Source organism: Misgurnus anguillicaudatus, chromosome 13 (assembly GCF_027580225.2).
Source record: "Misgurnus anguillicaudatus chromosome 13, ASM2758022v2, whole genome shotgun sequence".
Classification (NCBI taxonomy): Eukaryota; Metazoa; Chordata; class Actinopteri; order Cypriniformes; family Cobitidae; genus Misgurnus; species Misgurnus anguillicaudatus.
The window spans coordinates 19,397,652-19,421,411 of NC_073349.2; the positions used below are offsets into that span (position 1 = coordinate 19,397,652).

Consider the following 23,760-nt stretch of genomic DNA (forward strand, 5'->3'; position numbering starts at 1 on the left):
TATTACAATAAGGTTGTATTTGTTAACAATACACTGTAAAAAACGATTTTTTTTCACTGTAAAAAATAATATGCTGGATTTACTTAAAAATACAGTGCATCATTTTTGCATCCACTTTTTTTCAAGTAAGTGTTACTTGAAATAAATTGCTTAAAGGATTAGTCCATTTTCTTTAAAAAAAAATCCAGATAATTTACTCACCACCATGTCATCCAAAATGTTGATGTCTTTCTTTGTTCAGTCGAGAAGAAATTATGTTTTTGGAGGAAACGATTCTAGGATTTTTCTCATTTCAATGGACCCCAATACTTAATAGTTTTAATGCAGTTTAAAAATTGCAGTTTCAAAGGACTCTTAACGATCTCAAACGAGTGAAACAATTGTCATTTTTGGCAAGAAAAATTACAAATATGCACTTTTAAACCACAACTTCTCGTCTTCCTCCGGCTGTGTGACGAGCCAGCATGACCTCATGTAATTGCATAATGACGTCGAAAGGTCACATGTTACATATTGAAATGCACTTGCGGACCATTTTTAAACAATAAACTGACACAAAGACATCTTGACGTGATGACGTATTACGTGAGGTCGCGCTGGCGCGTCACAGGACCGGAGGAAGAAGAGAAGTTGTGGTTTAAAAGTGCATACTTTTTTATTTTTCTTGCCAAAAATGACAATCGTTTCGCTAGATAAGACCCTTATGCCTCGTTTGAGATAGTTTAGAGTCCTTTGAAACTGCAATTTTAAACTGCATTAAAACTGTATTAAAAAAGTATTGGGGTCCATTAAAATGATAAAAATCCTGGAATGTTTTTCTCAAAAAACATCATTTCTTTTTGACTGAACAAAGAAAGACATCAACATTTTGGATGACATGGTGGTGAGTAAAGATTTTTTTTAAGAAAATGGACTAATCCTTTAAAATTTCATATAATACTTACTTTAAAAAAAATTATGCAAAAAATATGCACTGTATTTTTAAGTAAATCCAGCCTTTTTTGTGGCTTAGTAAATTTAACTAAATAAAATGAATTAATTCTATAAAAAACAATTCTTGTTTTTTAACCAACCAAATTTTAGTAAAAATACCACAAAAAGGTGAGTAATTCTAAACGAACACATTATTTAGTACAATAAATTAAACAAAATTTTTTTTTAATAAATGTATTTTAATAAATATAACTAACTAGGCAGTGGACTAAAAAAATAGGCTGTATTTACTTAAAAATATAGTGCATCACTTTTGCATCCACTTTAAGTAAATTTTACATATAATTTTTAGAAATTGATTAAATTGTGAAACGTACAGAAGAAATACATTTGAAAGGATTTTATTATCATGTTTAAGGATGTTCAGATATTTAAACTGTAAAACAGGACTTTAAAAATCATTGACTAAAAGCCATGTATTTTACCTTTAAATTACAACATTGTGCCTCTACACCCCCTTCTACAACATCTCAGTTTTCTTGTTTAGTATCAGCTGAAATGCATCAAAATTACCTTGTCAAGAATTTCCAAAGACACGGTTACACGCTTAAGCTTCCTGCAGACTTTTGTGCTCAGTGCTGTACTGTATGCTGTTTTTAACCTAAGAGGCGTACGGTCCCCTCCCTCCCGCCTAAGGATTCACAGTGACGACCGCATCCTTTTGTACCTGCTGGTTATGACTGCAAGCTTTTATCAGCCACATACACCTCACCACATCAGTCAGCATACTGTGACTTTGCAGAAGAAAGATGCTGCTTGCGATTTTGCCGTGTATGACTCACGCTGAGATTTATCCACCCAATCCACAGAGAGTGAGAGGACTGCTAAATTTCCAGCTTTCAATAAGTCAACGAGAGCATAATGAGGCATAGTGTCATGTTGTATTCACTCAATAACATCGCAAAATGGTCTTTTGACCTTACTAAAAAAGCCACTGTTGTGTATTGGCGATCTCACATATTTTACGAGTTGGCTAATTTGTATGATTCGTATCATTCACAAACGTAGGATTAACATAAAAAACAATAACAAAAGCCTACCCCTAACCCCAATGTCACAGGGGCACAAAAATGTACGAATGTGGTCGTACGAATGAATACAAATTAAGTGTTACACAGGACGATCTCACTATGCAGAATTTTGCCCAAATAAATAATGTTTTGAAGTATTACAATAATTTGCATACTGCAAACCATTGTTATATGCATATTGCGATAATTTTGATATATCTTGCAGTCCTGCAAATTAGCAACGAAAACTTTAGCGTAAGCAAGCCAAGCTGTTGCGGACAAAACTGTGCTATCCATCACTGATGTTAGACCATAAATAATATAAGCATACTTACTCCACGTAATAAGTCCCGTACTGCGGGTCTTCAATCTTCTCCCAACCATATGGAAGCTCTACAGAGAGGCATTCAGGCATATCAGAGGCAGCTATAACAGATGCAAATCACACAAATGCTAAACTCTAGGGGGTCTGTTTTTCCGACAGTAAATTTATGAAATGTCAAACACCAGGCGGGTCACAAAGTCTGCCTGGATTTACACGTGTGTTCGGCCAGAAATGTGAGCAGTGATGTGGAGGGGTGGGGAGATATCACACTTGTTATGTTTCTCTGTGATGGTAGAGATGTGGAGAGACTCTTGCAAAAGTGCTGCTGGGATTGAAGCCTGTGTGAAATGACTCACTGGTAGGTTTTCAACATGTTTCCAGTGAGGTCTGTTTGTTTACTTTTACATTCGATTCATGAATAAACCACTTCTCACCTCCATCTTCACACTTTTCTGGCGGCTTCGCTTTCTTTGCCAGTCGTGGATCGAGCCAGGTTGTAGTCTTGGAATTGTGACTAAACAGAGGAGGAAAAAAGCATTAGCAAAACACCTGGAAGGTATAATTACATTAAACCAATCTGATGTACCAATCTGAAGGAACAGTACATCAATAATGAAAACAAACGTATGAACAATCTTATTTTCCAAAAGGAAATTATTATAAAACTAGTCCATAGCCCGGATTCACTGAAATTATTAAAAAATAAATTACTACGACACATAAAATCGAAAACCACTTTTTGTTCCATGATGTTGACATGCACACAAATCTTACCGCACACATTATGCGTGATTCTCGCAAAATTAGACTTATGAGGTGTCATGAAACATTTTGACAAAAAAAGTAAATGCAAAGTAAGAGTATCAATAAGAAGCATACAGTTACAAACATCTCTTCATGTACTATTTTGCACATGATTTCAAATGACATCATACCAACCAATTTTGTTGTTTTTTCCATATTTAAGGGGAAAATTTTCATTACCGCAATGTGTCCATGACTGGATTTGGGTTCTTTGACATGGAAATATTTATAATTAAAAAATCTAAAAAATAAACCGCTTCAGTGCATGTTATACTATAAACATTTACAGTAAAGAAACATGTGGTATTTGGTGATCATTGGTAAATTTAGAGACAATAATAAGAAATATAAATGTGTCCAATTTTCTCATCTTCCGCAACAATTTTCAATCATTGTTTAAGCCTCAAGGAACTAAAATTAAAAAAAAAAAATTGTTGTAAGGGACATAATTAACTGTGACACTCAAGATGGCTACCAGGTAAGCAGTTCTTATTTTTTCTCTCCAGATAAAAGTTGAAATTTTGTTTGTCATAGTACCTAGACAACTTTTTACCTCTCATTACCGAAACATGAGTTTATAAATGCATATATTTAATGTAGGGCTGTCAATAGATTAAAAAAATTAATCTAGATTAATCGCATGATTTCATGAGTTAACTGCGATTAATCGCAAATTAATCGCACATTTTTATCCATTCTAAATTTACCCTAATTTAACACTTTTCAGGTTTTTAATAGTCTAATCATATATACATATATAGATGCTTTATGGAAATGTATGTTAACAACAGCCTGTTTACATTTTAACAGATTCACCAGCCATTGTTTTGTATATGAATTTTCCTTTCAGAAGATTTTTCTTTCTCCATTTTTGTTTGCTGCTGCATCATTTGTGACCTGTGCTGGCAAGTTGAGTCGGAATTAGCAAATTTTTAAAAAATAGTTGTTCATATTTTGACATTCTCTATTAAAACATAGAACAATGCATGATTTGTTGAAATATAACAAAATATGACAGAACTACACTTGTTTGAAGTTGAAAGAGTCAAATTACCACAAACATTTCCACATCCATACATTATATTACCACATCAATACCTTAAAATCACTGGTTAAACTAATAGATTTAGCACACACAAAGCAAAAACATCATCAATGTGTGTTCAACTTTTTTTCCTTTTGTTTGATTGACATTGAGACAGACTGCTTAAAATCTAAGTGATCTAATATAATGTTATACATCAGATATTTTTACCCAACAGTTAACCAAACATTTACTTAAAACATAACAGATTATAGAGCCTACCTGCGTGAATTCTTATCAAAACAGATATTTGTAAAACTGTAATTTTGTGTAGATGTCTATATATCCGGGTCGCGCACTCGCGCGTCTGTGTGCACGCGCTTCAGATATCAGTCAGTCAGCGTGAGGGGGTCGCTTTTGAGTCTTGTCGCTCTTAATAACTCTTTAACATTAATCAGGTACCGAACTTTATCTCTCTTAAAGCAACACCAAAGAGTTTTTTTTACCTTAAAATAACGTTTCCAAAAAAGTTTCAGTGGTTCATCCACACAAAACAGGGTGAATGGCACTTTCACATTCGCTTTGCAGCCCTCTATCGGCCAAAACCGCACTAAAGAAGTTTCCAACCGTCGGGTAGCGGTCCTGTAGTTCGAGTGAAAACTACAAAAACTTGCTTTACGGCAGACCTACAATCCAATCAGAGCCAGCTATGCTGCAGTATTTACGACAGTGGTAGTGAACAATTACGCTTCTAACCTGTAGGGAGAGCAAAGAGCCAGAGTTCTTTAGTGTTGCTTTAATGACTATTTTAACATCAAGCAAGTCCTGCAGTCTATTTTATAAGTCATGCATAAAAGCGAAACCAAAATGAATTGAGACGCATTTTTGTATTAGATTAAGCATTAGGAGGACGGTAACGTTACACCTCTCAGACGTATAAATAAAGATCATATCAGATGTCCAACGAGCATTTAGAGCATTGGATTTGGTAGACGATTTGCTTAATGTTCTTATTTCTATGAAAACCCTTTACTCATTTAGAGAGAGTCACATTTGTCTGCGTCTAGTCTGTTCATTCAACTATGGGCTGGACCAAGGGTCAAACAGAAATTGCGCGTTGCGTTAATCTCCGTTAATAAAATTAGTGGCGTTAAAATGAATTTGCGTTAACGCGTTATTAACGCGTTAATTTTGACAGCCCTAATTTAATGTAATATCATTTTGCGGTAATGATAATTTTTTATGATAATCTAAAAAAAATGTAAATAATTCTATAGGAAATATGTTTTAAATCCTCTAAAAATAATGGTTATAGTAAGTTCAGACCTTATAATAGATCTTATACTGTAAGTAGGGATGCTCCGATCGATCGGCCGATAATGCTTGCTATGTTTCTCAATGAATTACAGTGAAATGCCGCTACATCCAAAAGCCAGGGGGCGCTCTCTTGCAGAAACTCAAAATGCGCTGTAGACGACGAACAATACACACGCATGTTATAAACGACTCAAACTAACAGTGATTTTAGATCGATAAGGACTTACCTATCAAAAGCCGTAGTACATGAAATAGCTGTAATAAGATCGGCTGTCCGATTTAGAATAGTGATCGGCCACGTATTATTAGTGGAGATCAGCATTGATCGGAGCATCCCTACTTATATGTGCAAAAAAATGGCTTCAAGGGCTTGTGGACTACTTTATAACTCAATTGTGCTTTTTGTTAATACAAACTATGCCCGTTTACAGAACAATTTGGCATTCCGTCCATTCAATTCAAAAACGTTATCGCGTACCATAGTTGCTTTTGGGATAGGTGGAGAGTCTGTTTAACTAAATGGGTCTTCAAGATCTAAAATATTTATGTCAAGGTGTAGTTTGTCCTCTGAGACTGATGGAGACAGAGGAGCTCATGGACGCATGGCCTGATGGCATGGTTTCACTTAGCCGATTGTTTATGCTGCTTTGAGAATAAAGTATTGATCTGCTGGCTCTCTTGTCCTCAGTGTGGACAGCAGAGATGCTCGGTCTGTGTGACCACAGACACAGGTAATGGACCCTGAAAGCAAAGGCTGGAAAAACCTAAGCTCAGTGTCAGACTGCTATAGAAGAGCATCTTCAATTCCCATCAACATCTCGTGTTTGCAGTGGTTCTGGAAGTCTGTTAACTGACACCTGGGCCCAGTGACAGGGCACTAAAACAAATCTAGGGTAGTCCTTATAATGGGTAAAAAAAGTTTTTTTGAAATGTTCAACTCTCACCCCCTAAATATGTTAGGAAATCAATAAAAACACACTGTACACAATTATGAATTGTTCCTACAATATCTAGAGGTTCCTCAAAGTCATTGAATATTACCGAAATCACATATTTTTGCAAAAACTGTGCCATTTAAAAACTCACAACACACATAAAACTTGCTTCTTGGAGGGTAACTTTGTTCCAGTTATTTCAGTCTCTTCTGATCCGAGCAACCATATAGCGGACTTGCTTCATGTTGCTTTAGCCATTGTCGTGTATATTGTCTGTTGTGCTTCATTTACATTGAAGCTTTCTTGCTTTGAAAGACATTTAATTTAATTGCATGGAGCATGGTCAAATAAGTCCATTGCTGCCATAGTATATATTATGAAACAATTATACATACTAGCACAAAGTATTACATAATACGTGAATGTGTTAAACTTCAAAGGCATTGAGCAACCAATAAAAATGTTGCCCATTTATTTATTTATTTATTCAAACATATTGGTGGGGTGAGAGCATTAACTTTTAAAAGTTGAAAAATAATGACCACCCTACTGTACACTGGATCTGTAGATCGCTAAAGGAATGCTAGGGGTTAAATACAACAACAAAATATGTACCATGTTATTTTAATCAAGGCCAGATTGTCAGTGAGATCTGCGCAGTAAAGTAAACCCCACTACTCAACTTCAAGAGGTGCTCTAGCGAAAGACACTAGAGATCATGGTCTTTAGCCTTAGAGCCATAGACATTATATACGTAGACGCCTCATGACATGCTGGAACGTATCGAGCGTCAAAAATCCAGTAAAATTGAAAGCATGTGAAAAAATAGGTAATTGAAATTTGGCTCCCTTGTGATGTCAGAAGGGGATAATACCGCCCCCTTAATCTGCACTATCCAACCACTGCACTGCCATTTAGTGCAAAGATCAGCTCATTTGCATTTTAAAGGACACACCCAAAAAACGGCACAATTTGGCTCACACCTACAAAGTGGGAATTTTAACATGCTATAATAAATTATCTATGATATTTTGAGCTAGAAATTCACATACGTACTCTGGGAACACCAAAGATTTATTTGACATTTTTTAAAAGTCTTATGATATATCCCCTTTAAAAAAAATTATTTTTTGGCAAAGCCGTAGTAATGACAGTGTATTCTGTATTGTGTACTATACTATAATGTACTGTACTATACAATGTATTGAAGAGGTACAGAACAGTTCAGCAGATTTTGCAAAAGCAAAATTAAAGCAATATTTAAAAAAAACTACACACACACATTAAACTAACGAATAAAGTGCTTGTTCCAAAATCTTTCTGGGAAAACATTCCTGTAAACTTTAATCAACTAAGATCAAAGGAAAAGTACTGAAAGTAGTTCCAAGACTCCGGTCCTGGACCAACCACAAAGGAACCCCTAAAGCCTGATAGAAATGGTTGATAGCAATGTTGACATATAATTTGTAAGGACTCACTCGATAAAGTAGACCATGCCTGTCTCTGTGTAGGCCATCTCCCAGTTTTTGGGTAAAGGATCTTGGCTCTCGTCACGTGGCAGGCTGTTCCAGTTGCGGAAGTCCATGCTGCTGCTGGACTGAGTGTAGCTGGGCACAGCCCTCCTCCACTCGGGTCCCTCTTTGTGTTCTGTGGGTAAAAACAAAACGTATGAGTGAGCAAGATAGAGAAAAGTGAGACAGAGGTGGAGAGAGCGCACATAAGTGAGTAATACTTCAATTCTTTCCAGCACCACGGTACGATGTTTCCAACCTTCTCGTGAGAGACAGAATCAGACAACACGAGCCACAGGATTTGCATGCCAGTGATGTTAGAGAGCTTCCTCTCAGACAGGGTCAGAGCTGACCAATGCTTCCTTGAAGCTAATATCTGTCATATACGCAGAAATGTGTGTGTCTGTTTGTGTGCTTGCAAAACTTGCATATGTGAAAGAGGCAGAGATCTTTAAAATGGGAGGAGATGGGCTATTTACAAAACAATGAAGGGGAGAAATTGAAAATGTTTGTTCTAGTATATGCATGCGTTTTAACCCAAGCAGATAGAAAAACAGCTCTACGTGAGATATGATCTTTAAGTGAGTAATAAGGCTTGTTTTGAAATGTATTATGTGGAATATAATTAAAATATAATGTTCCTTCCAGACCGTGGTGTTACACAAATCAAGACTTTGGGAGTAAACCAGTTGTACATATATTAAAATATATTACATAGACTAAATGAAGTTAAATAAGAACTAAGAAGAACTAAACACTTGCTATCCATCCATACATATAAACTAAATGAATACAGGGCTTTTGTCATGGTAAATAAAATTACACGTTTTGGTATTATGATAATGTTATACATATCTTGATATTTTCTATTATAAATAAACCAATGCAGGGTTGTTGTTACAATAATAGGTTCATTTATTAACACAACACGTGTGAAATAATAAGAGGAAAACATAACATAGTTTAAACTTAAGTCTTAAGTCACACAGGTATATTTGTAGCAATAGCAAACAATACATTGTATGGGTCAAAATGATTGATTTTTCTTTTATGCCAAAAATCATTGGGATATTGTTTAAAGATCATGTTATAAGAAGATATTTCGTACATTTCCTACCGTAAATATATCAAAACTTTATTTTTGTGAGTGGATTGCTAGGGACTTAATTTGGACAACTTTAAAAAGATAAAAAAAAATCTTAATATTTAGGCTTTTTTTCACCCTCAGATTCCAGATTTTCAAATTTTGTCCTATGCATTAATAAACAAACCATGCATTAATAGGCAGATTATTTATTCAACTTTCAGATGATGTATAAATCTCAATTTTAAAAAAATTACCCCTTCTGACTGGTTTTGTGGTCCAGGTCATCTTTTAGTGATCAATAGATAGCATATTTATGGAAAGATAAATATATAAATACGGCACCATATTGTACAATAACTTACTGTGCATTCACACCAGGCGCAGAAGAGACGGCAAAACATGTTATTCACGCGTAGTTGGACGCTTGAACATTTTGAGTTTACTCGCTCAATCGCGCATGAAATTCTAGTCATTCCAGACTTTCACGTGTAAATTCGCGTCATAGGAGGGGCTTATATAGCTCGAATTGAGTAACTGTAACAGATTGTTTGACCTCCTCACTCACTTTCTTCCAAACAAGATCCTTTAAATTCTCGTGTAGTGATGATGATTGTCCTCTATTGTTGTTTTTCTGCCTCCGCTCGCTTCCTGTAATCACGTCACTGCTAGAGCAAGCTCCTGATTGGTTAACGCAGTGCGAAAATTCGGCAAAGTTCAGATTTTTAAATTTGCACGTTCTGCGCCATACGCACCGCAGAATGCCTATTCGTGTCTTTGCATAGACTTAACATGTAAATCACTCACGTTTTCCGCCTCTTTCGCGTCTGGTGTGAACGCACCATTAGAATTTCACTGGTTATCATGTATCCCATGACCTAGTTGTTATGTGTGTTGCATCACAATTTTTTTTACTATTACTAATACACCCTATTCTACGAGGAAATACAATTTGCAGATTCTACAAATTGTCGTGTTTCTATATTATCCTTATTTTTCTGTGTTTTATTTATTCTATGTAATGCTGCTTTTTAAAGATGCAAAACTGTAATATTAATAAATTTTAACTTAAAGGATTAGTTTATTTTCTTAAAAAAAAAAAAAATCCAGATAATTTATTTACCACCATGTCATCCAAAATGTTGATGTTTTTCTTTGTTCAGTCGAGAAGAAATTATGTTTTTTGAGAAAAAACTAGGATTCTAGGATTTTTCTCAATTTAATGGACCCTTTAATGGACCCCAACACGTAACAGTTTCAATGCAGTTTAAAATTGCAGTTTCAACAGAGTTTCAAGAACTCAAAACAATCCCAAACGAGGCATAAGGGTCTTATCTAGCGAAACAATTGTCATTTTTGACAAGAAAAAAATGCACTTTTAAATTACAATTTCTCGTCTATCTCCGGTCCTGTGACACGCTTTCTTGTAAAAAATGACAATCGTTTCACTAGATTAGACCCTTATGCCTCGTTTGAGATCGTTTAGAGTCATTTGAAACTGAAACTGCATTAAAACTGTTAAGTGTTGGGGTCCATTAAAGTCCATTAAAATGAGAAAAATCCTGGAATGTTTTCTTCAAAAAACATAATTTCTTCTCGACTGAACAAAGAAAGACATCAACATTTTGGATGACATGGTGGTGAGTAAATTATTCTGGATTTTTTTTTTTTAAGAAAATGGACTAATCCTTAATTGAAATCTGAAGTTTTACAATTTTTATATAAAATGATTTCCTTCTGTTCAACAGAAGAAAGGAAGTCATGTATATCTGTGATGGCTTGAGTAAAACATATAAGGGACTTGTATTTTTTATTGAACTATTACTTTAAAGGAACATAGAAAAGCTTGCCTTGTGTGTATGTGTGTGTACTGTGTTGCTTATTTATGTACCATTCTGGACCACAATACTTGTTACAAACTTGCAAACGCTTATATCTGAATAAAAGTTTGGTATTATTTTGTGGACACAGTTGTGATCAAAGCATGCTCATATGTACACCACCAAAGCGACGGGACGCCAGCATGTGAGGCAGATGAATCAGCACTTGTTGTTCCTGTGCCGTAACCATGGCGCCATCATTTATGACACAAGCAGAAACATAATCACTCACATTCAAATGTGCGCATGAAAGCAAATATTATATAAAGCCTTTTGTGCTCGGGTGTGAGAAGAAGCCCGAAAATCAATGAAAAACAGAGAAGAAAGGGCAGTGAAGGAGGTGTATTCTCGGAAAACGGCATAACGAAAACAGATGAGCGTAATGTGCTGCAGATTGAGTGTTAAAAGTAACCTACCAAAGATGTTGTCCAGTATGCTGTGCTAATGCTGAAGGCTTGCTTCCAAAGGATGTTATGTTATGGAAAGAAACATCTATTCAAGCCTTACAATTGACTTCTTCCCACATAGCCTTTATAGCCTGAGGCCATACGAGTCAACATTTATGTAGTCGGCGGCTGTGCATATACCATCTGTTCATGAACATGTATTCATACAGACATAACAAAACTTAACATAACCCATGGGGTAAGCTGCAAAGCATTGCATTCTGTATCGATAAGACTAGCCATTTTACTATAGCTAATCTTATTCTGTGAAAACCACAAAGAAGCCCAGAATTGAAAATGCCCCTGGATGTGGACCCGGGGCAAACTATGGGTTGCAAAATCTCAATTTGCACTCGGGAAAATTTACATACTGTTGCCATTTGCTTCCCGTCCTTGTGAATTGGTGGTGCCAGAGGGTTTATAATGCTTTATCCAATCATAATAGAGGACAGCTGTGAGGCATCTTCTCCAACTGGATTTGCTGAGATGAACACATCCAGCTAAGATTCTCTCAGCTCTTCCGGAAAATTTCTTTTGGCCTTAGTGGTGATGCAGTTTCAGTTTTTATGTAAACCCTTTAAAAAACTGTGCATGTTTTTTTCACAAGCTTCTAGTTACATACAGTAGGGATCAAATGTAAGAGCTGACACATGAGAAAGATTAGAAGCTTACAGTAAAGTACTGTATAAGTTGTTTATGATTATGATGACGGGTTGACACATTTCCCATCAATACATTTATGATCTGTGATTTTGCCTGTGGCCACAAGTTCAAAACTTTATAACATTAATTTGAATCCTTTTGTTTGTCAGTAGATGTGTATCACCAACTGTGATTTATTTGGCTTCATTTTGTGATTTTACTGGAACAGAATATTCCAATGAAAAACAGGGCAGATAATCTGTGTGTTAAATCTGTGTGTGCAGGGCAGCTTTTCATGTCCTAGGCTGTCTATGACGTAGACATTTTTTTAAAGACTTGTTAGGGGGAAATTCAGTAGAATAGTTTTAATCTATTTTAAAAATATGTCAACAACATTAATGTGATAAGCTCTCCAGGGTTACCACAATCATAAAAGTATACTGTCAGAAAAATGGCCCCAAGCTGTCACTGAGGCAGTAGTGTACCCTTCAAAAAGGTCCTAATATGTACCAGTTAGGCATACAGACATACATGCATTTGGTACAAGTATGTACTTTTTGGAAAGGGTGTTCTCAGTGACAGCTAGGGGCCATTTTTTTGACATTGTAGTTATAATAATGACTTAAGCCCGATTTATAGTCGTGCGTAGCTCTGCGTAGCCTGACGTGCACCTCGCAAAAATTTTAACAGCGCGTCAGTTCTACGCGGACCGCAAGCGCTGTGATTGGTCCACTAGAACCCCTCCCGTCAGGTAAAAAACTGCGTCATAGGTATTTCCGTTTGCGACAGTGAAAGCAAAGATGAGCAAAGTTGAGGAGTGATTTAACTCAAACTGCAACAAAAGTCACTGTTTATTTATTTCCATCATTGCTGGTCTTCTCAAATCATACACAGCAAGTTTCTTTTTCTTCTTCGTTTGTGGGTTAACTTGCCAAGCTTCTTTTTTCTCTGACGGTCGCGCTGCTACTGTGGTTACACGCGTGGATACTGCCTACCAGCGGTTTGCACGTGTGTTTGCACATCGACGCAGAGGACGACGCAAAAGTATAAATGAAAACCGAAGCGGAACCTACGCCGTTGTGGCTACGCCGTAGGACCTACGCACCACTATAACGAGCCCTTAATAGTGATTACAAATAACACCTTGTTCGACAGATTCTTTCCCACCTACATAGTATGTTAAATTCCTAGATTGGTTCCTTATCAATTCACTATACATGTATACTACAGTATTTTGTAACAATAATAAAGTGTAGTTATTGTGTAGTGTAGTAAACAAATATGTAAACAGGTAACTAATAAACACTATAAGTAAATACTATAAAGCAGTGGTTCTCAAACTTTTTCAGCGTGTGGCCCCCCTTGTGTATGGCACATTCCTTCGCGGCCCCCCCAAAGAAAACTTATGACAAAAAATGTTCTAAAACTCAACTTTTAAGCAAAACATATTGAATGATACAAAGTAGTGCTGTTGGTTAGTAGCCTTATTTTTTAGGTTTAATTGCAAAAAATTCATGATAAATTGTTTTTATTTTATAAAATGTTATAAAACTGGGGCCCCCCTGGCACCATCTCGCGGCCCCCCAGTTTGAGAACCACTGCTATAAAGCATACTGCAGTATCTTTTCACATGGGTTTCACTGTCACCCAATGCACAGGGCTCAACGCAAATAATTTTTTATACTAGGCCAGTTGGTTGCACTTGCCCGGTTTCACTTGCCCTGCCAAATTTTTTACTGGCCCCACTAATAAACATTTCTGTTACACTGCACCGTTTCCTTTTGTCTTGTTTTACCAAAGTGAGTGTCTGCTTCCAAGATGTTAAATAATTACGTTTTCGTTTGGCTGCCGCCATCTTAACGTCTTTTTGCTCTACTAGCTGGCGTAACACTCAACAGTGTCCACAAAAAACAATAAGGTTGGAGAAACCTCATGAAATTGCAAGAGAAGTTAACGTTCGTGATGCTTAAAATGTGTCTTGATGATAACATTGCATAAGAATACATACAGACAAACGACCACAGGCAGAAAATATATTTAAGTAAGTGAGGAAAAACCAGTGGCCCGATCGGGCCAGTGAAAATACTGTTTACTGGCCCCGGGCCATCGGGCAGTACTTAAAGCTAAGCCCTGATTCAATTTATAAAATAAATAATTTAAATTGGTAGGGTTTCCTGGATCATGCTGAAGCATGGTGGAGTTTATTCAAACTACTTAGAGATCTCCCCATAGACCCAAACATAGCAGACATGACAATATTAAATAGAGCTAGAGATATAAAAAAATAAAAGCAATATTTAGAATACAATATTGAGCTTATATGTGGCTTGATTCAGCTTATTTTATTTAACTCTTATAGATCGGAAATGCATAATAATCATGCCTATAAAACATCTTTGATAATGTACTAATTTAGGGTGATGTGCTCCAAACCACGCTATAGAGACAGAGCGCAGCGCGTCATAACCTGAAAACCACGCCCACCGGGGGGGAAAGCAAACCAACCGTCTCCATTGACTTTGTATTGCGAGAAGCCGCCTCCTTGTCATTTCTGGCTTATAACAAAAAAACTGAATAATGCTGTGTGACAATATGTACAGCTAACAAGCCAAAGAACCCAGAAATAAGTTTTTATAAGCTGTCGAGCCGTAAAACCCAGCTTTTAAGGAGAATAAAGTGGATCGCCGACTACGTTTCCCCCTATTGGACGCAGTTTTACTAATAGGAGTACTATGAAAAGTTGCCTGTTTCCATTTCTGTGTCTTTAAACGCTCGTTTTTTTTAAGTTGAAAGCTTATAAAAACGTATTTGTTTTTTTTGGGTTGTTAGATGTACATCTTGTCACACAGCAGCTTTTAGGTATTAATCTGTTTTTAAATTTAATCTGTAAATAACTTTTTATAAGCTGTCGACCCCAAAAAACGAGCGTTTAAAGACACAGAAATGGATACAGGCAACTTTTCATAGTAATACTATTAGTAGAACTGCGTCCACTAGGGGGAAACGTAGTCGGCGATTCACTTTATTCTCCTTAAAGACTGGGTTTTATGGCTCGACAGCTTATAAAAACTTATTTCTGGGTTCTTTGGCTTGTTAGCTGTACATATTGTCACACAGCAGCTTTTAGGCATTATTCAGTTTTTTTTGTTAAGCCAGAAATGACAAGGAGGCGGCTTCTCGCAATACAAAGTCAATGGAGACGGTTGGATCGCTTTCCCCCCCGGTGGGCGTGGTTTTCAAATTTGCATAACTGCGCTCTGTCTCTATTGACAGCATTTTGAAAAATTAATCTTTTATGCTATTTTTGTGAAACTAAGTAACATAATAAAGTCAAGTTTTCCTTTATGATTATTAAAAATCTTCAGACACACGACGAATGCTGGGGACATACCTAACTTGCTGTAACATTTTAAGATTGGACTTCAACACATTTAAAGAGTGTGGTAACACAGTGGGGTTTTCATAACACTGACGTAACACCTTCATAATCATGACATAACACGTGCCATGAACATAAAGGACGTTTATGACAACTGTTATTAAGTGTCATTCATTCAATAAAAGTCATTCAAGTTGACATTGTTTGAGATGTCTTTGTTATGACAACTTGACATTATCCAATTTATCATAACTTACCAAGACAACATAACGGACCACTTTTTACCAGTGATACAAATTGAATTTGTAATTAAGTGTTAATACTCTGATATATAGTTTTATAACAACGTCATAAATATTTTTCTTGAACTACAGTGGTACAAATATAATTTGTCATTAAAATGTCATTAAGTTTTAATAATCTGTCAAATAGTTTTATAACAACGTCATTAATATTAATTATTTTATTTTTTTTTTTAAATAATTAATGTTTCCTCCATGTGTTTAAGAAATAAAATCAATCATTTAATAATAATAATTGATAAAATTATATTTTATTGCATTTTGAGACCAATTCACCTAAAATTAAATAAAAACAGTACAGTAATGGGTTAAGCTATGCAGTGTTAGGTCCATATTGCTGGAAACACAGTTAATTACATTACATTAAATTAATTAAATCAAGTAAATATTTGTTAGTTTATATATGTTAGTTTTTTCTTCTGTCTGAAAATTTTAGAACCCTCTGTGTGAGGAAGTTGTGTTAATTGTCAGTTTTTTATGTCTATGGCATTTTGTTAAGGTATTTAAAAGTACTTGCCATAGTAGTAACACTTAATGACATTTAAATGGCGGTTTAATGTAATATTAACCCATAAAGAAAGGTAGTTTCTTAAGTTTGATAATTATTTTGCTATGCCATGTTTATAACAGATTTATGGCAAGTTTGTTTTGGTTTATTGGTTTATGTCAAGTTGTCATAACAAAGACATCTCAAACAATGTCATCTTTGCATTAAAAATGACTTAATTGAACAAATGAAATGATGCACATAAAATCTTCATGTTCATAACACTGTCATGTCATGATTAAGAAGATGTCATGTCAGTCTTATGAACACCCCTTCAAGTAAAGTGTTACCAAGAGTGTTTCTTCATAATCTATGCGAAAATCATTAGGTGTGTCCCCAGCTTTACATAACATTAACACACCTAATGTGTCATTCTAGGACTGGACATAACACACTTAAAGATTGTTTTCTTGTAACTGAAACAAAGACTAAGCACAGCTGAAAAAGACAGTTGATATGACTACATTCATAATCTGTGCGAAAATCCTTAGGTGGGTCCCCATTTTAAGTAATAAACAGCTTACAGGGAAACAAAGAATTCAAAACAAATGTGAACCCACATATACTCATGTATATATGAAAAAATACACAAAAGCTGAAATTCAAATTTACATGTACAATAAAGTATTAAGAAAATGCTTTTATCCAACACAATCTGTTGTGCATTGATTCAACATTGTTCAAAGCTGTGCTCATTGTCAGTCAAATCACATGAACTTTGCACTGCAAGCCACTTGCCCTGCCACTTGAGCTAAAACAACACGTATCCATTTCATGCAGCTAAAGCAACATCAGCAGCGCCCTTACAGCAGGTGGGTGGTGTCAGGAGTGCACACTAGGGTGCCTGTCTCCATCGAAATCATTAATGCAGAACAAAAATGACTGTTAAAGACAAATAATAAGCCTGAGGTACCTTTTTAATGAGAAGGTAGAAGAGAGCAGGGGTTGCTACATAGAGCGTCAAAAACACTTTTATGCCTCGCAGTAAACAACGCCCCCTTCAACATGCTCATTACTTGAAGTGATACCAGGCGTGCGCTCATTTATTCAATATGCTCTTTTTTGCCGCTGGTTTATCGCTGTGGTAACTGAGGTTGACAAGGCATGTAGTTTCCTTTAAAGGTAGTTCACCCAACATTTTTGTGATTATTTACATTCTAATGATGTTCCAAACTTGTTAACTTCAATAAAAGACTTTCTTTCCGAGTTCTTGAGTTAGCTTGGATTGTTTTTATACCCAACTACACAAGTAATAGCGATGATCTAAAAGACTTTGGGGCTGACCCAATTCGAAACCCATCATAGGCCTCCACCCAGATCCACAGCAAATGGTTTACTGGGGTCACCAGGCCAAAAGACAATATTAAACCATTTCTGTGGCCTTCAGTTCCCTCAATTTAATACGATTATACCGTAGCTTCTCAAGGGCAAGCCTTCCCAGCTACCCATCCTGACCTGATCCTCCAAAAGATAATTGACTTCCAGAGTGATATGAAACCAGACACACCATCCCTTAACCCTGAAGAACCCATCCAATGGCCCATCTGTGAAACTTACAGTAAGTCTCCTGGTCGATTACTTTATTAAATTGCTCAGCTTGTAAAGAAGGAATGAAAAAACGTGTACACTAGTAACAATTACTTTGCCAGTAGGACCAACTGCACCAATTCAAAAGATTTGATTTATTCACTTACAAAATTACCAATCTCTCAACTCTGGCGAGTGGCATTTGTACCGTATTGATTTTTATTCCCTTCCAGATCATTTATACCAAATGCAGTACATTACCGTAACTACAAAGATTACTTTCAGAATGTATTGAAGTCATGTAGCTGATGTCTGGCTACTCTCTTAACACACGACTGTTTTCCCGCCTCACCTGTGAGTCCGTTCACCATAGGTGGCCTTTCATCCTCATCCTCTTCCTCGGGAGCTGCGCTGTCCTTTCTTTCCATGTTGCTGACGGAGGTGGTGCGTTTGCGCTGTGTTGTGTCAAACTCCTCGTCGAACAGAACCTGGTCCACCAGGTCTGGCTGGACTGGGCTGGGTTCTGCTGGAGGCTTTGGGGTGCCATAATAATTACCTGAGGAGAAAAGATGAGACATTGTGAACCTACAAGTCATGCACTAACCAGACTAGTTCTTTCTGTAAAGGTGAAATATGGTGACGAACTTTTGATACAAGCTTCATTTTTGCATTACGCATTAATAATAATAGTAATTATGCAATAACATTACAATAATCATTATATAAACGATGGAAAAACATCCAGAAAACAGGATTAGGAAATGACAAGAGTCAGATTCAAACTTGCATCTCCTGCACGGCCACCACACCTCAACGTGTCAGAGCACATACATCAGAGTTATTTCTTCTGTCAGTTTCCCAAACATATTTTATAAATGTGTCATATGCAGTGTGTAGGTATAAAACCGAACCCAAACCCCAGGCACATTAAAGGATCCTCCTAAAGCATAGTGTCTTTACAATTGCTGTTCTGCAAGTTCAGGGACTGGCGAGATGTGATGACATCAAACTTGCAGTATATCCTGCGGCCTCATAAGTCCTCTTTGTTGTTTGTCAACACTGCAAATCTGAGGTGTTATGAACCAAGACGCAACACTCACTCGCAATCACAGAGTCCCTATGTGGTTTACCCTGCTCCCTAGGGTTAGGTTTTGAGGATGGTTTACACCAGATGTAGCCATCAAGCCAAATATTGAATTCATACAAAGAAATCAGAACATTTAAGTATACAAGTTGAGTCATAATAAATAAACTAAAATGACACAGGGAATAAGTATTGAACGAACTTTATTTAATACTTTGTAGAAAAGCCTTTGTTGGTGATTTTACAGCTTCTAGACACCTCTTGTATGGAGAGACCAGTCGTCTGCATTGCTCAGAAGTGATTCTGGTTCATTCTTCCACACAAATGGTCTTTAAAACTTGAAGGTTCCTTGGGCTTCTCTATGGGATTTAGGTCAGGTGATTGACTGACAACTTTTTTGTTTCCTTGACCTTGTGTTCGGGATCATTGTCTTGCTGAAATGTCCACCCTCTTCATTTTCAGCTTTCTGGTAGATGGCAGCAGATTTTTATCCAGGATGTCCCGGTACATTTCTCCATTCATCCTGCCTTCAATATTATAAAGTCTGCCAGTACCCCTTGCTGAAAAGCACCCCCCAACCATGATGCTTCCCCCCCAAACTTAACTGTTGGTATGGTGTTCTTGGGGTGGTGGGCAGTGCCATTTCTTCTCCAAACATGGTGTTAGAATGACTGCCAAAAAGTTCAATTTTGCTCTTATCTGACCATACTATAGTCTCCCAATAATCCAGAGGTTTCTCCAAATGCTCTTTTGCAAACTTTAACCAAGCCTCAACATGGTTTTTGTTCAGCAATGGAGTTTTGCATGGTAAGCGTGCATGGATGCCATGGTGGTTCAGTGCATCGCTTTCTTTGAAACAACAGTATCTGCTGATGCAAGGTCTTCCTAAAGTTCTGCCCGAGTGGTTCTTGGCTCTTCGAGAACACTCCTGATTATTCTTTGGACTCCTCGGACAAGCGGAGCACCTGATTGTGGCCGGTTTATGGTGAAGTGATGCGCTTTCCATTTGCGGATAATGGCCCCCACAGTGCTCAAAAGAACATTCAGCATTCTGGAAATGCGCCTATAACCATTCCTATCAAAATGCTTTTCAACAACAAGATTACGAAGATCTTGAGAGACTTCTTTGCTTTTACCCATCATTAAGTCTTTCCTGTGTGCCTCTTGGGTAATGAAAAGCCTTTACAGGCCATCAATTAGGAGTAAAGCAGCTGATGTCAATCAGTACTGATGGGGGCAGGGTTTCCCTCCCAATACTGACAGATTTCAGGTGATCTCCTGGCTTTTTATGCCATTATGCACCTTGTTCTCTTCATGTGTTCAATACTTATTCCCTGTGTCATTTCACTTTATTTATTATGACTCAACTTGTATACTTAAATGTTCTGATTTCTTTATATGGATTCAATATAAGGCTTGATGGCTACATCTGGTGGACATTTTGTGCCAATAGCCCACTTAGAAATCCCCTTACTGATAAAAATGCTGATGTGTCAAATACTTACTTTAATGTGAAAATAATAAGCAATATTTTGTGCCCTTTAAACTGTTATGTAACCCCTATTATCATCTGCAGTGCCCTAAAGACTGAGAACACGGGATTCCCTGCAATATAGAAACCTACATAAGATGGCTGAATTTCCATTAAAGACCATTATCGAGCAATGAACGTACCCCAAAACTAGCCGTGTGTCGCTCCTATATCTAATAGAGGCCTGGGGGTCTGTCTCTTAAGTTTAATCATCCTGCGGATTGGATGTCTGCCCAGGGTAAGAAAGGTCTCAGTGGACCATATTGGAATCTACACAAGTGTAGCACTTTATTGCTCTCTCTGGTGGGAGCTGCTGACCTACTTTCACAACAATTCACTAAAACACAGTCTTCTCGACAAAATGAGAAAGGAGGACAGGAAAAGTGAGATCTCTGAGAATTATTGATTCATTTAATGTTTTAGGCAGCTTTGGGATTTGGAGAGTGCTGAACATTGCGCTGTCAAATACTCTGATATCACAATCGACTCCATCTAACAAGTGCCGATCACATTATAGAACCTCAGGGGAATGGATTGAAATAAAAAAGCTTATTGCTTTAAACAGAGCACAACTCCTATGTGAAATGAGGCAAATAAGAACCACAACTGATTTTTTTTCTTTTCTGAAATAAAATAAAATTGCTGCCCACTTCATTAAGCAAAGCATACTAAAGACTTAAAGGGCCGCTAAGCTAGGTGTTTTCAGCAAAATTCATAGAATGTGTCTGTTAAGTTGCAGCTCAAAATACACAATAGATCTTTCATTATATGATGTTGAACATGGTCATTTGTGGCTGCAATAAATAACATGTTGTTTTTGTGTGTCTTTCTTTAAAATTCTGTTCCCCTCCCTTATCCAAAGTAGGGGGTAGAGCGCTTACACATGTGGTTTGGACTACATCAAAACATGTTTCACTGGTATAAGATTGAACTATGCGGTTATAAGGCGGAGTTTATGAGCAGTCATGGGTGGGGCGTAATCAATGTGACATCACATTGATAGGGGATCCCCAACAGCCTGTTTTGTGTGAGTGTTGGGGTTTAAAGGAGATTGCACAAAGAAGAATAAATGGATTTGTATAATAACAGGATGTTTCTGCACACACTGGCAACTCATTTTCTGCTAGAAACACATTTAAAAGTGCATTTTCTAGGTTAGGGGCACTTTAAACATTATTTATATTCTCACTCGACATGCTTCATGTCATATATAAAGTAACCCTTCATTTGAATTAATCACATCTTTATTGCATGAATAATTTACTCACAGCTGTGTTTGCTGATGTATAACAAACAGGGGATTTGTTAATGCAGACCTATTAAAAACAATCTAAACTTTTAAATAGTGATGAGAGAGCAAGAGATTTCACATTAAACAATAAAATCTTCCTGGTACGGTAAGTGTATTATGAGGGACTTGCGTGTTCCTGAAGTACAACTAGTAAAGCATTGCATTCAGACATTGGTCAGGGATTTGATTAAATTACATTGTACGTCGCTTTAGATAAAAGCATCTGCCGAATTTAAAAATGTATATGACCAATACGTACAGTAGACCAGTGTTTCCGAACTAGGGGGGCCTCAACGGATTTCCACGAAGGCCTTAAAGGGACACACCACTTTTTTGAAAATATGCTCATTTTTCAGCTCCCCTAGAGTTAAACATTTGATTTTTACAGTTTTGAAATCCATTCAGCTGATCTCCGGGTCTGGCGCTAGCACTTTTAGCATAGCTTTGCACAATCCATTGAATCTGATTAGACCAAAAATAGCCAAAGAGTTTTGATATGGTTCCTATTTAAAACTTGACTCTATCTATTCTATTAGGTAGAAATAGGGTGAGTGAGGGGCCTTCAAATATTGTTTTGGCCAATGAGGGGCCTTAAAGTGAAAAAGGTTGAGTACCACTGCTGTAGACACACACAAGATGGATGGTGCTTTAATAGAACTGTTAACACTATAATCATCCGATATCATCTCTGTCAACAATCAACAGGTCATGCGTGCAATTCCTGCTTACTCACAACAGTTCTGCTAAGTGTCCTCCCCAGATTTCTTTAATGCAGATGAGTGTATATACAGTAACTAGAATTACTAAAGAGTTCAAAGTAAGGGCTTCATAAAAAATGAAAGCTATGCGGTGGTCATTAGAAATAAAAGGATGTTGTGTCAATAATATCATTCCTTACACTCTCTACAGTGATATCCCAGCATTCAATGTGATGAGGATCAGATTACTCAGTCAGCAAAGAGGACAGAGACTCCCTCTGCAGTTTAATATTGAAGCACAAACAGCTGTGAATATGGTTAATTAAACAAAAACCTTATAAATGACACATCAATTGACTACATATACAGTATAAGTTTGGATACATTATTGTTACCAATCACTGTAGCTCTATTGGTAGAGCATTGTGTTGGCAGCGCAAATGTCAAGGTTTAATCCTAGGAAATACAGAGGAACTGTATAGTCGGAATGTACTATACTTACTGTAAGTCACTTAAAACGCATCTGGCAAACGTGCAAAAAAAGGGTAAATAATTTTACAATCTTATTTAACAACCAATTCAATTTTAGCATCACAGGCAAAACCTGTTATTTTACATGAATTAAAGCACTAAAAATCACGAAGGTTTAGAGCGGCTGAATACTTATTTTGGGACAAATATACTTAAAGGAATATTCCATTTTCTTAAAAGAAAAATCCAGATAATTTACTCACCACAATGTCATCCAAAATGTTAATGTCTTTCTTTGTTCAGTCGAGATGAAATTAAGTTTTTTGAGGAAAACATTGCAGGATTTTTCTCATTTTAATGGACTTTAATAGACACCAACAATTAATACTTAATTCAACACTTAACAGTTTTTTTCAACGGAGTTTCAAAGGACTATAAACAATCCCAAACGAGGCATAAGGGCCTTATCTAGCAAAACAAATATACACTTTTAAACCACAACTTTTAGTTTAGGTCCGGTCCAGCGCGACCTAACGTAAATGCGTAGTAACGTAGGGAGGTCACGTGTTACATATATAAAACGCACATTTGCGGACCATTGTAAACAATAAACTGACACAAAGACATTAATTAGTATCAGTTGACATACAACAACGTAGGAACGGTCCTCCTTTACCACATTTGTAAAAACTGGGGCGGAGTTTTGCGTTCGTCCTCTGTGACCTCTTGACGTGATGACGTATTGCGTCGGGTCACGCTAGCGCATGACGACCGGATCTAAACGAGAAGTTGTGCTTTAAAAGTGGATATTTGTTATTTTTATTGTCAAAAATGACAATCGTTTTGCTAGATAAGACCCTTATGTCTCATTTGGGATTGTTTATAGTCCTTTGAAACTCCGTTGAAAAAAACTGTTAAGTGTTGAATTAAGTATTAATTGTTGGTGTCTATTAAAGTCC

The 23,760-nt window shown here is 36.7% G+C and overlaps 1 protein-coding gene across 7 annotated transcripts in view; it reads right to left on the reverse strand.

The window, feature by feature from the left end:
- magi3a (membrane associated guanylate kinase, WW and PDZ domain containing 3a) overlaps positions 1–23,760 on the reverse strand; it is a 172,056-nt gene that overhangs the window by 27,889 nt on the left and 120,407 nt on the right. For 4 of the 7 annotated variants that reach the window (XM_055187700.2, XM_055187701.2, XM_055187699.2 and 1 more), the window contains 4 exons: positions 18,079–18,282; positions 7,887–8,055; positions 2,763–2,842; positions 2,339–2,429 (listed from right to left, as the gene is read on the reverse strand). In XM_055187700.2, the coding sequence (XP_055043675.2) occupies positions 2,339–2,429; positions 2,763–2,842; positions 7,887–8,055; positions 18,079–18,282 (544 nt within the window). The remainder of the gene's footprint in view (positions 1–2,338; positions 2,430–2,762; positions 2,843–7,886; positions 8,056–18,078; positions 18,283–23,760) is intronic. The other 3 variants (XM_055187703.2, XM_055187702.2, XM_073875298.1) reach the window with 1 other exon arrangement.